Raw genomic sequence first — 14057 nt, 5'->3', positions numbered from 1 at the left:
GTGTCCTACCCCCGCTGCAGCGCTTGCAATTTGCTATCGTCGGCGCTGCCTGACACAGCTGAGAGACGCAGCACGACGTCCTGCTCGGGGGCCTTCCCTTTGCTGCGCTAATTCAACTTCCTGTTTACGCAGGGCGGAACGCACGCGGCAGAGGGAAGGTCCCGGAGTAGGACGTCACGCTGCATCTGTCAGCTGTGTCAGGCAGCGTGCTGACGATAGCAAATTGCAAGCGCTGCCGCGGGGGTGGAAAACGGAGACTGTGAGGTGAGGAGGCAGCGCCGATAGCGTTAAAGGGAAGCGCTACGGTAGGGGTGGGAGAGGGTGTGAGGAGACACGTCGGGGCCGGAGGTGTTGGGAGTTTCTCTGGATGGGCCTGAGCCCAAACTGGGCGGGCCTGGGCCCACCCAGGCCCACCCGTAGCTACGCCCCTGGGTTTCATAATTCATACTTTCTGCTGTTGTGCATGGTTAGCATGAATGAGTCTCACCAGCAGCGTTTGGGAGGAGGAGAAGTATTGGAAGCTTTTCATTATTAATGATGTCCTGCCTAGGCCACGTCGTAAACCATTTTTCCTAAGGCTTGGAGATGTAGGGGAAAAAAAAAAACCAGGGAGAATGGAAGAACTTACTTATGCTGTGTAAATGCAGGTGTGTGGATATTAAAATGTGTCCTGAACAGTGACACCAATGCCAAAAGCCATTTGCGCTAAAAAAACAACAAGGCATCCATACTTTTCTGCAGTGACCATTTAAGGAATTGTACATTACTAGCCGCTGAAGGCTGGGACAGGCAGTCAGGTGGCCAGATGCTCAGAATTATTTGATTATCAGGTGCTACTTGGCCAGCCTCATGAAATAGGCCTTCTATGTCCAGCAAGCTTAGGCCAAGCTGACACTGATCCCATGACAATCTGTTGACAGGCATTCCGATTTGATGGTTATAAATGGTCCCCTGTGTTCTTGTGTAGCCAAGACCTGCTCAGCTTTACTGAACCGAAGTGAACCCAAGGACAGTGTCCAAGGAGGTGTGCATCTCTCATTATCTGACATTATCACTGATTGGATCGCTGGGGCTGGAGCATAAAACCAACCCCTCTGACAGAGCAAAGTATTGAAGAGAGAAAGAAATGCAGAGTCTCCTCAACTGGAGAGAGAAAACTGGGGAGATGGAAGCAGATGGATGAGAGAAGCCAGGTCCTCCCAGCCAGAGGCCACTTTCTTCCCTTATTACTGGACAGACGCTTGGAGAATTCACATAATACATTTCTGTGGAGGGATCTGGCACAGATTCCCTTCTCTCCCAATAGCACCAAGAACAATAAAACATTTCTTAAGTTATCTTCTCTTCATCACCTTTGTCCTCCCCCCCCATCCCTCACTGGATCACATGTTCATGAGCGGAAAGAACGGGGCTCTGCCACCAGGCTCCATGTATGCGGTTTTCAAACCCATGACTGTAAAGTGCTGGACCAGACATTTCTCTTTCCCTCGCATTCAGTCCAAAATTAAATGAAGGCTTTTTCCTCCTGCGCTTTACACAAATACAGACTGGAGATAGTACTTCGTGGCACCCCTGCCAGCACTGCCGTCTCTCCTTGGCTAGATGCATTCATGGTTCTGCTCTTATCAGCAAAGGGGGAGGAAATACTGTCCTGTAAGGATTCAGGTCCGGGTGGCAGTATGACGCAGTATTGTAGGAGTGAAGCCCCTCATGCTGCCTGCACCCAGACAGGTGGAGGGGAGGGTAACTTGTCAGTGACCCTCCTCGTTATCCCTCTGGGCCAGAGTCCACGAAATGATCCTGTAGTCATCTGGCCCATTGCGCTTTCTTCGGTAGAAGCTGGGAGAACTGGTTGAGAATGGGCCAGCACCGGAACCTGAGTCTGGTTCTAATGGAAGGAAGCACAGAGGAAGATGATATTAAGCATAACAATTCTTAGTCTACACAATACAGGGTCAGCAATAACATAGTAGATGACGGCAGAAAAAGACCTGCACGGTCCATCCGGTCTGCCCAGCAAGATAAACTCATATGTGCCATGTTTTGTGTATAACTTACCTTGATTTGTATCTGCCATTGTCAGGGCACAGACCGTATAAGTCTGCCCAGCACTAGCCCCGCCTCCCAGCCACCAGCCCCGCCTCCCCCCACCAGCTCTACTACTACTACTACTCAACATTTCCAAAGCGCTACCAGACTCACGCAGCGCTATACTGCCACCTTCAGGAAACTCTACAGCGAAGGACCCACAAAATCTTTGTTTCCTTAACGGAGCCAACTCTTCAGAATGATTGGGGGTGCTAAACCCATCACAATTGACACCTCCCTGGCAGACTGAAAACATCTGCTCAGTATTGGGGGGTGCTCAAGTACCCCCAGAGCTGGCACCTGTGCTAATATGGGATCTTTGTTTTCTGTTTTGCTGTCTTGGTCAACGATTGCCTTTGGAAATTAGATTCAGATAACTTCATCGGCCTGACAGTACATATGTTGCAAAAGTAGTATATAAAGGGGGTAGAAATTTCACACTAAAAATTCCACTCAGTGAAAAATAAGCAATGTGCATAAAAAAGTGAAAGAAAAAAGCTCAAAATCTGAAAAAGATTTGAAGAGCTGAAAGGATCTAAACGGTCTCTTGCTCTTTCATCATTGGCATTTTTAGTGTGTGATTTTTGTTGCGTCATTTTGTTAATCCGCACCTGCGTGTTCATTAGTGTAGTGGCCTATAGAAATTTCTCAAAAGGCACCTATGTTATAAAGGCAACCTCGGTGTCTGTGTCTTTCTAAAATAGGCTTGTAAAATTATACCCCATAGTGCAGATAACTTACACTTACTGGGTCCCTCTAATTTCTTCTTCTGAAGTGGGACTTGGGAATGAAGACTGAGGGTCTGTAGTTAACTGTGAGTCTCCTGGGCAGCAAGGGGCACTGGTTCGTCTATTTATTTTTGTTACATTTGTACCCCGCGCTTTCCCACTCATGGTAGGCTCAATGCGGCTTACATGGGGCAATGGAGGGTTAAGTGACTTGCCCAGAGTCACAAGGAGCTGCCTATGCCTGAAGTGGGAATCGAACTCAGTTCCCCAGGATCAGAGTCCACCACCCTAACCACTAGGCCACTCCTCCACTGTTGCTACTATTTGAGATTCTACATGGAATGTTGCTATTCCACTAGCAACATTCCATGTAGAAGTCGGCCCTTGCAGATCACCAATGTGGCTGCGCAGGCTTCTGCTTCTGTGAGTCTGGTCAGACTCACAGAAGCAGAAGCCTGCGCAGCCTTCTACATGGAACGTTGCTAGTGGAACTAGCAACGTTCCATGTAGAATCTCCAATAGTAACAACATTCCATGTAGAATCTCCAATAGTATCTATTTTATTTTTGTTACATTTGTACCCTGCGCTTTCCCACTCATGGCAGGCTCAATGCGGCTTACATGGGGCAATGGAGGGTTAAGTGATTTGCCCAGAGTCACAAGGAGCTGCCTGTGCCTGAAGTGGGAATTGAACTCAGTTCCTCAGTTCCCCAGGACCAAAGTCCACCACCCTAACCACTAGGCCACTCCTCCACTGTTGCTACTATTTGAGATTCTACATGGAATGTTGCTATTCCACTAGAAGTCGGCCCTTGCAGATCACCAATGTGGCCGCGCAGGCTTCTGCTTCTGTGAGTCTGACGTCCTGCACATACGTGCAGGACGTCAGACTCACAGAAACAGAAGCCTGCGCAGCCTGCTAGTCGAATAGCAACATTCCATGTAGAATCTCCAATAGTATCTATTTTATTTTTGTTACATTTGTACCCTGCGCTTTCCCACTCATGGCAGGCTCAATGCAGCTTACATGGGGCAATGGAGGGTTAAGTGACTTGCCCAGAGTCACAAGGAGCTGCAGTGGGAATTGAGCTCAGTTCCCAAGGATCAAAGTCCACTGCACTAACCACTAGGCCCCTCCTCCACTGTTGCTACTATTTGAGATTCTACATGGAATGTTGCTATTCCGCTAGCAGCATTCCATGTAGAAGCCTGCCCTTGCAGATCAGCAATGCGGCCGCGCAGGCTTCTGTTTCTGTGAGTCTGACGTCCTGCACAGAAACAGAAGCCTGCGCGGCCGCATTGCTGATCTGCAAGGGCCGACTTCTACATGTACTGCTAGTGGAATAGCAACATTCCTTCTTCAATTACCCCAACTAAGCCTGTAGAAAATGATTACCCTTTTGTGCATTCCTCACTTCTTCTTTCCCCCCCCCCCCCCCCCCCCGGTCTGCCCCCTTTACTAAATCCTTAGCCCGTTGCTTCTCAACCCAATCCTTGAGGCATATCTGGTCCCATCAGGTTTTCAGGATATCCACGTTGAATATACATGAGATATATTTGCACACACTGCCTTCTTGGTATGTAAATCCATCTCGTGCATTTTCATTGTGGATATCCTGAAAACCTAACGGGACTAGGTGTGCCTCCAGGCCTGGATCGAGAAGCACTGCCATTATCCTTTTACCCAATACTGCAAAACACTTAGCTTTTTTATGATAGCCGGTATAGCAAATGAATGTGAACTAAAAACTTAAGACGGAGAGTAGGGGGAAGCTTAACTGTACTGTTGCCCCTGTCAGAATGAGAACAGAACTTACAGGGGAAAGACATTTAAGCGTGCATTTTCAGAGCTGCCAAGTAACTCAGTCCAGGAGGGTGATTGTAGGCCGGTCCTACAATACATAGTTTACTACCTTTAGATTGTAAGCTCTCTTGAGAAGGGACTGTCCTTCCCCTTGTTTAAAATTGTACAGCGCTGCGTAACCCTAGCAGCGCTATAGAAATACTAAGTAGTAGGTCCCGGATTTCTAACACACCCATCCTGGTGCCTTATGGGCCCTGCAGCACTGATTTCAATGGGTAAAATCAGGAAACTATACTTACCACACATTAGAAGTTGAAAATCAAGACTGGGCAAAAATCTCATGGAATTAGGTAACTCGGAGCTCAGTAGGTCTCCATGACATGAGTGTAATACCATTCAGGGCCAGTCCTAGAGTCTCTGGCGCCCCCCTCCGGCACCTGCGCCCCCCCCCCCCCAGCATCTCCTTTCTCTCTTCTCCCACCCTGCCCCTGTCCAGCGATTCTCCTTCGTCCCATCCCCCGCCACCCTTGGTGCTTTAAATCTTTAATTTACCTCCATTCCAGCAGCCGCGTCATTTGAAAGCCTTGCCCCGTCTCTAGCCTTCCCTCCGTGAGTTCGTTCTGCAGTCCCGCCCTCGAGGAAATGACGTCAGAAGGCGGGACTGTGGAACGAACTCACGAAGGGAGGGAAGGGTAGAGATGGGGCAGGGCTTTCAAATGATGCGGCTGCTGGAACGGAAGTAAATTAAAGATTTAAAGCACCAAGGGCAGCGCCCTTGAAGGCAGGCGCCCCCCTGCGGCGCTTACCCCGCTTACCGGGTTTGACCAGCCCTGATACCTTTCTTTGAAGAATATAAGTGGAGAGGTGTGGTAGCCGTGTTAGTCCACTCTTAAAGGTTATCAATAGAAATCAAACAAAATAAAACATGGAACAGAAAATAAGATGATACCTTTTTTATTGGACATAACTTAATACATTTCTTGATTAGCTTTCGAAGGTTGCCCTTCTTCGTCAGATTGGAAATAAGCAAATGGTATTTCCGATCTGACGAAGAAGGGCAACCTTCGAAAGCTAATCGAGAAATGTATTAAGTTATGTCCAATAAAAAAGGTATCATCTTATGTTCTTTTCCATGTTTTATTTTGTTTGATTTCTATTGATAACCTTGAAGAATATAAGAATTACCATATTGGGTCAGAACACAGGTCCTTCTAGCCTAGTCTCCTGTTTCCAGTAGTGGCCACTCCAGGTCACAAGTACCTGGCAGAGTTCCAAAGAGTAGCAAGATTCCGGAATCCAAATAATTAGCAAAGGTTTCATGCTACCAATCCCAGGGATAAGTAGTGGTTTACCTCATGTAGCATAGTAGATGACGGCAGAGAGAAAAAAAACCCTGTACTGCCCATCCAGTCTGCCCAACAAGATAAACTCAAAGCATAAGGTATAATGTGATGCTACATATGGAAACATGATCTTGATTGGTGGCCTTTGCCGTTTTCAGGTCACAGTCTGCCTGACCACTGCCCTTGTTCCCCAACTACTGAAGCTGTCATCGAAGCCCCACTCCAGTCCATCCAAATCTGTCCAGCCACGATCAGGGCACAGACTGTAGAAGTTTGCCCGGCACAGAAACTTGTTCAAACCTTTTTTTTTTTTTTAAACCCAGATATGCTAGCTGCTTTTACCACATCCTCTGGGAAAAGTTCCAGAGCTTGACTTGGTTGAGTGAAAAAAATATTTTCTCATTTGTTTTAAAACTTTTACCATGGAACTTCATGGGCTGTCCCCTTGTCTTTGGTAATATCTTTACAAGGACACCTGTTGCCCTCTTCCCTAAGGGCTAGGAGAAAAGCACAGGCTTAAGGACATGAACCTGGCCCTTTACTGAAGCAAGTACATCAACCTGCTTCATGTCAGCAAGTCCTGCTTTCATCCCACTGCGTGCATATGTAATTACAGTAAAAAAAAAAAAACCTCTTGTGGATAGCCCCTTTTTCCTATGTAGCAGAGTTCCTAGAACTAGTTCACCCTTTTCTCTCTTTAACACAGTTTCTCCCATTTGAGGAAAGGCTTAAGAGGTTAGGGCTTTTCAGCTTGGAAAAGAGACGGTGAAGGGGGGATATGATTGAGGTCTACAAAATCCTGGGTGGTTTGAAGCGGGTGAAGGTAAATTGATTTTTCACTCGTTCAAGAAGTACAAAGACCAGGGGACACTCAATGAAACTGCATGGGAATACTTTTAAAACAAATAGGAGAAAATATTTTTTTCACTCATAGAATAGTTAAGCTCTGGAACTTGCTGCTGGAGGACGTGGTAACGGTGGTTAGTGTATCTGGGTTTAAAAAAAGGTTTGGACAAGTTTCTGGAGGAAAAGTCCATAGTCTGCTATTCAGGGGCATAGCCAGTATGGGGCCACGGGGGCCTGGTCCCCCGTAGATTTGTCCCTGGATCTCCCTGCCGATGACCCGACGACCCCCCCTCCCGCCGCCACCTACCTTTGCTGGCGGGGGACCCCAACCCCCGCCAGCCGAGCCGAGGTCCTTTGTTCTGTTTCTGTGAGTCTGACGTCCTGCAAGACTTCATTCTGTTTCTAGTTCTAGTCTGACGTCCTTGCAAGGCTTTGTTCTGTTTCTCTGTGAGTCTGACGTCCTGCACGTTGTATGTACAGGACGTCAGACTCATAGAAACAGAACGAAGCCTTGCGCCGGAAGAAGAGGACCTCGCTGGCTGCTCTGCAAGGCTTCGTTCTGTTTCTGTGAGTCTGACGTCCTGCACGTACAATGTGCAGGATGTCAGACTAGAACAAAGCCTTGCGCGGGATTGGGAAGAAGAGGACCTCGGCTGGCGGGGGTTGGGGTCCCCCGCCAGCAAAGGTAGGCAGCAGCAGGAGGGGGGTTGTCGGGTCATCGGTGGGGGGGGGGGGGGGGTTTGGCAATGGCGGGAGGGGTCAAAGTTGGTGGGGGGGTTAGCAATGGTGGGGGGGGGCTAAAATGTGCCCCCTCACCTCGGGCTCTGGACCCCCCCTCCTGCTGAAGTCTGGCTATGCCCCTGCTGCTATTAAGATAGACAATGGAAAACCACTGCTTGCTCTGGGATTGGTAGCATGGAGTGTTTCTGCTGTTTGGGTTTCTGCCAGGTACTTGTGACCTGGATCGGCCACTGCTGGAAGCAGGATACTGGGCTAGATGGACCATTGGTCTGACCCAGTATGGCTGTTCTTATGTTCTTAGATTCATAATGTAAATATGCAAATTTATTTAAAAAAATGAAACACTGTGTAAATTGTGTACTCAACAATAGTTAGAATCAAAGTATGATTAGGGCTTCTGATTCCAGTAATTTTAGGAAATTAGGAGGATAAACTGTGAACAATGGTATCTATTTCATAAAAGCAACATAGGCACAATGAATCTTTGTAAAATAAGCACCTGGAAGCAGCCCCAATAGTCACAAATGAAGAAATTGTGTGCACATATGTAAAATAAGGTTTGTAGCGGAATATAAGTTAGTTGTAATAATTGTATTGTAATTGTAAATTGCAACTCCACCCAAACTAAGCCCACATACGCATACACTCAGTACTGTCTGGGCACATAGTTATACACAAGTACAGTGGGGGAAATAAGTATTTGATCCCTTGCTGATTTTGTAAGTTTGCCCACTGACAAAGACATGAGCAGCCCATAATTGAAGGGTAGGTTATTGGTAACAGTGAGAGATAGCACATCACAAATTAAATCCGGAAAATCACATTGTGGAAAGTATATGAATTTATTTGCATTCTGCAGAGGGAAATAAGTATTTAATCCCTCTGGCAAACAAGACCTAATACTTGGTGGCAAAACCCTTGTTGGCAAGCACAGCGGTCAGACGTCTTCTGTAGTTGATGATGAGGTTTGCACACATGTCAGGAGGAATTTTGGTCCACTCCTCTTTGCAGATCATCTCTAAATCATTAAGAGTTCTGGGCTGTCGCTTGGCAACTCGCAGCTTCAGCTCCCTCCATAAGTTTTCAATGGGATTAAGGTCTGGTGACTGGCTAGGCCACTCCATGACCCTAATGTGCTTCTTCCTGAGCCACTCCTTTGTTGCCTTGGCTGTATGTTTTGGGTCATTGTCGTGCTGGAAGACCCAGCCACGACCCATTTTTAAGGCCCTGGCGGAGGGAAGGAGGTTGTCACTCAGAATTGTACGGTACATGGCCCCATCCATTCTCCCATTGATGCGGTGAAGTAGTCCTGTGCCCTTAGCAGAGAAACACCCCCAAAACATAACATTTCCACCTCCATGCTTGACAGTGGGGACGGTGTTCTTTGGGTCATAGGCAGCATTTCTCTTCCTCCAAACACGGCGAGTTGAGTTCATGCCAAAGAGCTCAATTTTTGTCTCATCTGACCACAGCACCTTCTCCCAATCACTCTCGGCATCATCCAGGTGTTCACTGGCAAACTTCAGACGGGCCGTCACATGTGCCTTCCGGAGCAGGGGGACCTTGCGGGCACTGCAGGATTGCAATCCGTTATGTCGTAATGTGTTACCAATGGTTTTCATGGTGACAGTGGTCCCAGCTGCCTTGAGATCATTGACAAGTTCCCCCCTTGTAGTTGTAGGCTGATTTCTAACCTTCCTCATGATCAAGGATACCCCACGAGGTGAGATTTTGCGTGGAGCCCCAGATCTTTGTCGATTGACAGTCATTTTGTACTTCTTCCATTTTCTTACTATGGCACCAACAGTTGTCTCCTTCTCGCCCAGCGTCTTACTGATGGTTTTGTAGCCCATTCCAGCCTTGTGCAGGTGTATGATCTTGTCCCTGACATCCTTAGACAGCTCCTTGCTCTTGGCCATTTTGTAGAGGTTAGAGTCTGACTGATTCACTGAGAGGCATATTTTCAAAGCACTTTGGGAGGCTAAGTTCCATAGGTTTCTATGGAACTTTGGGAGGCTAAGTGCTTTGAAAATGAGCCTCTGAGTCTGTGGACAGGTGTCTTTCATACAGGTGACCATTGCCGACAGCTGTCTGTCATGCAGGTAACGAGTTGATTTGGAGCATCTACCTGGTCTGTAGGGGCCAGATCTCTTACTGGTTGGTGGGGGATCAAATACTTATTTCCCTCTGCAGAATGCAAATAAATTCATATACTTTCCACAATGTGATTTTCCGGATTTAATTTGTGATGTGCTATCTCTCACTGTTACCAATAACCTACCCTTCAATTATGGGCTGCTCATGTCTTTGTCAGTGGGCAAACTTACAAAATCAGCAAGGGATCAAATACTTATTTCCCCCACTGTATGCAATTGTGCAAGCTTAGGAAAGCTTTTTTTTCACTTTTAAAATGGGCTTTGCACATGGAAAAACCTTTCAAATATGTGTGTGGATTTTTTGGTGGATTCCATTTCTGAAATGCTTCCACATCTGATTAAAAAAAAAATGCATATCATTTTTTTTAATTTCCTGCCAAAACACTTAAGTGCCCAAAATTAAACACCTAAATGTATGATTTGTGAGCAGTTAGAATCAGAAGCCCTAAGTACCATCAACGTGACATGCATTATTTAAACAGAAAAAAAAGACCTGCAGTAATTTTCCTGGGGACAATAATCAGAGCAAAAGTCTGCGTAGACTGTTGCTTTCATTACTGGTGAAAACCTTGAAAAATATGCACAGGGTGTGCACCGGTGTGCAGATGGTCTCTGTGAACGTTTCTAAAGTGCTTATGGTGTGGGAAAAGTTCTGCGATTGCTAATACTCACCAGCAGTAGATATAGAGACATACTTTTCAAACTTGCCAGGTTTAAAGCTCAAAGTTTTTCATTTCTCAAAGGGGAAACAGGAGGGATCTGGCAGTTAGATGCTGGCTTCTCACAAGCACCCATCTCAGCAGGAACCCATGACACTGCTGCATGGACACCAAATCAGGGGCCACTAAGGATGCTATATTGTAGGGTCCCAGGCTGGTACTGATAGGGCACTGCTATGCAGGTGCTCATACTGCTGCTCCCAGATGGCATCATTAGGGCACCGCTGTGAGGAACAGTAGAACCGATGCATTCAGCCTATAAGACAATCTGGGTTACAACAATTATTCTGTGCACGAGGGACAGCGAAGCAAGGCTTTGCAGCAAGGGTGTAAACCCAGGCCACGACAGAACTTTCCCCTCCATAGCCTGCAACTACCAACAATCAAAAAGCCCTGTGCAAGCATGAGGAGATGCAGAGAAAAATGTACTCCTTGAAATCTTACTGATGAGCATCATGGGGTCCCAGCGCAAGCTGCGTCACTTGCAAGGACTTAGGGAGCATCCTACAGGAGGCAGAAGGCAACAGCAGTCTCCTGCTTCTGGAGGGCAAAAGACATGGCCACCTGTATGGTCTCTTGTCTCATCAGTCACCAAAACTTATGGAAATAATTCCAAAAGAAACGCAGCATTGATAGTAATGGCTAGTACATAATAATGGTTAATAATAGGAAATGGAGCTCATTCATTACCTGGCCAGATGATTTCTTCCAGCAAGGTGACCCTTCTAATCAGGATATCCAGCTGATCCTGCAGCTGGACGAACGATTTTAAGCTAACGTCCTGGTGGAGATCGAGAAGAGCAGAGTGCGAATACGATCACCCACAGCAGGAGGCGGGGTAGAGGGGAGGATAACAGTGCCACTTGCTGAAGGGCACAGCCAGGGAACCAGGATGCTACCAACTGTGGGGATGTTAATGAATTCCCCCACCTACCCTGAACTATCCGGTTCCTTATGTCATATGAACACAAGATGGTGCTATCGCTCTACAAAAAAAAAAAACCTTGGCATTTCCAGTGTCATCGTCATAGTCATCATCACAGTATAAAAATGATACCTCACTGAGGGGGTCTTTTACTAAGCGGTGGTAAGCCCAACCCAGCCTTACAACTCGATAAACCGGAAGTACTGCCGGGCTACTGCAGCAGCCCGGCAGTAGTTCCCACCCCCAGTGTGTTCCATTTCCAGCACTAGAAAAATATTTTTATTTTTGTAGCGCCGGTGTTTACCCAGAGGTAATTGGGCAGTGTTGTGTGTTGCCTGGTTACCGCCAGGTTAGCGCAGGGGCTCTTTTTACTGGCCCCTGCGCTAACCCGGCTGTGTGCTGACGTGGCAAGTGCTTCACTTGCCACACAGCCATTTAAAAAAAAGCCTTTTAACCGCTGTGTTAAAAGGGGGCCTCAGCGCACATCAAAACCACATGCTGGCTCCAGCGCAGGCCCCCTTTTCCTGCAGTTTAGTAAAAGGACCCTTGAATTATTATTTTTAAGGTACCATCACTGCACACAGCATTGTACCTATGCTAGTAGTGGAGAAAGGCATGCGTTAAAGAAATCCATGTTTATGTCATGACTCTCATCATCCAAATTAGGGCGGGTGTTTCCTCCAGATGTCTTGAAAAAGTTTACGTTGCTAAAGTGTTTAATGTCGCCCAATGTATCTATCATATATGGATCCTATTCTACCACAACCACACCTTGTACTTGTGCACACTTTGTATTTGTTCAGACCGGAACCAGCGAACGCCGCTACGGTACTATGTAAGCCACACTGAGCCTGCAAATAGGTGGGAAAATTTGGGATACAAATGTAACAAATAATAATAATTTGTATTTATTTTCCAGCTTCTCTGGTTTATTGGTTTGAACAGCAAGGAAGGTTCTGTCCCATTGCCTACTAGGATCTGTAGTTTGGGTGTCCCTAAAAAGAGGGCTTATTAGTTCAAGTATTCACTGACTGGGAGTTTATATCATAGATCATAGTTTGCCTAACTACTTTGAGGGGAGGGGCAAAGGGTAAAAAGTGACACTGACAGCAGGAAGATTACATAAGTACTGGGAAAGACCAAAGGTCCATCAAGCCAGTTATAGGTACCTACATTTCAAAGTCATTGGGGATGTGAAACAATACAAATGACCCCCCCCCCCCCTCCTGACATAAATGAAGGAACTTGCTCAGTATTTGGGGTTTTGGCATCTATTTGCTCGATGGGGGGGGGGGGGGGGGGGGTGCCACCTCCTCCCATGCCTATGACTTGTAACTAGATTGGGCTTTAGTGAGATGAGGTGCCGTAAAATTACCCGTGAAAATTTGATAGCAACAATAAAAGTATTAAAGGGAATACAAATGAAAGAATCATTCTTGATATATTGATATTACGTGTAACGTTTTGTAATCAATGTGCTGGTTCAGGTGTGAACCTTAATTCTGCAATAAAGATTCAGGATTTAAATGTTACTAAAGTTAGATTAATAGCATATTCGCTTGAAAATTTAAGGGTGCTCAAGATTATTTATATATATATTTATTTATTTGCTGCATTTGTACCCCACATTATCCCACCTATTTGCAGGCTTACATTGTATTGCAAAAGATCTCATTATGAACAGAGTAAGAGGTTTGTTCTAATTTAACATATTATTATACAAGAATTGAGGAAGATATGTCTGTAGAATGATTTACATAACTCATACTAAGAAGCAGTAAAATATAATGATCAAAAATGATAATATGATTCATATAATCAAGTCAGAGAGGCTCGATTTACTAAAGTGGGCTTTGGCGCAATTATTACTAAAAGGTCCTATTGTATAAAATGGGACCTCTGGTAAATTGCATGCAGTAACACGTTAGCACATGGTAAATGCAATGTCACTTCTTTGTAAATTCAGCTATTGATGTGCTGGAGCTACAGAACATTACTGCCTTGGGGACTCAGCAGGTATAGAGGTACAGGATGTACTCAATAATCAAGTTCAGAAGTATGGGGATGCCCTCATGCAAAGACTCAGCAGGACAGGAGGAACAGAATATACTCACTAGAAACTCAGGACAGGATATAGGGGACACCTTTCGTCATTGGTGACTGGGCAGGTTGGGAGGTGCAGAACACTGATTTATTACAAACTCTAGACAGGAGACAGGGACCACCTCTGTTGGGAAGTATGGGGCACACGCACTTGAAGGTCTCATTTTTACACTGTGACTTCTGACAAGGAGTGCTCTTTTATAATATCAATAAGCAGAGAACGTGAGTGCTGACAAGACAGGGATAGACTTTGTGCTTTTGACATTTCAAGTTTGGTATTTTGTGTAGAGGATCTTCCACCATCTTACAAGTCCCAGCTTGTTTTTAAAAATACATTTTTATTTTGTTTTAATTTTCTTGATTTTATCACACCATGGACCTCTCTTGCAGGTTCTGGCCCTGGCTGGTATCCTGTCGAGATTAGCTACTGCGGTCTGCTTTCATCCTCTTCCTCTGTCGTTGCATTCCTGGTTCCCCAAACTGGCCCGTTAACTCGGAGCACTCTTCAGCATGTCAGAGGCGTCTGGGGTTTCAGGGCCCTGTGACGTCAGCACAGCAGACACTGCCATGATGTCATCAGTTGGAGCCTGGAATTAGCTGTAAC

General features: G+C 46.1%; 1 protein-coding gene across 4 annotated transcripts in view; it reads right to left on the bottom strand.

The window, feature by feature from the left end:
• Positions 1–251: 251 nt before the first annotated feature.
• The window catches only part of EMID1 (EMI domain containing 1), a 232448-nt gene continuing 218642 nt past the window's right edge, over positions 252–14057 (bottom strand). For 2 of the 4 annotated variants that reach the window (XM_030218124.1, XM_030218125.1), the window contains one exon: positions 252–1888. In XM_030218124.1, the coding sequence (XP_030073984.1) occupies positions 1752–1888 (137 nt within the window). In that variant the 3' untranslated portion in view covers positions 252–1751. Of the gene's footprint in view, positions 1889–11115; positions 11207–13657; positions 14051–14057 lie in introns of those variants that run through there. The other 2 variants (XM_030218123.1, XM_030218126.1) reach the window with 2 other exon arrangements.

The sequence above is a fragment of the Microcaecilia unicolor genome, chromosome 11 (assembly GCF_901765095.1).
Source record: "Microcaecilia unicolor chromosome 11, aMicUni1.1, whole genome shotgun sequence".
In the NCBI taxonomy this organism is placed as follows: domain Eukaryota; kingdom Metazoa; phylum Chordata; class Amphibia; order Gymnophiona; family Siphonopidae; genus Microcaecilia; species Microcaecilia unicolor.
Note: the sequence above shows the minus strand (reverse complement) of the source record. Positions and strands in the feature narration are given on the sequence as shown.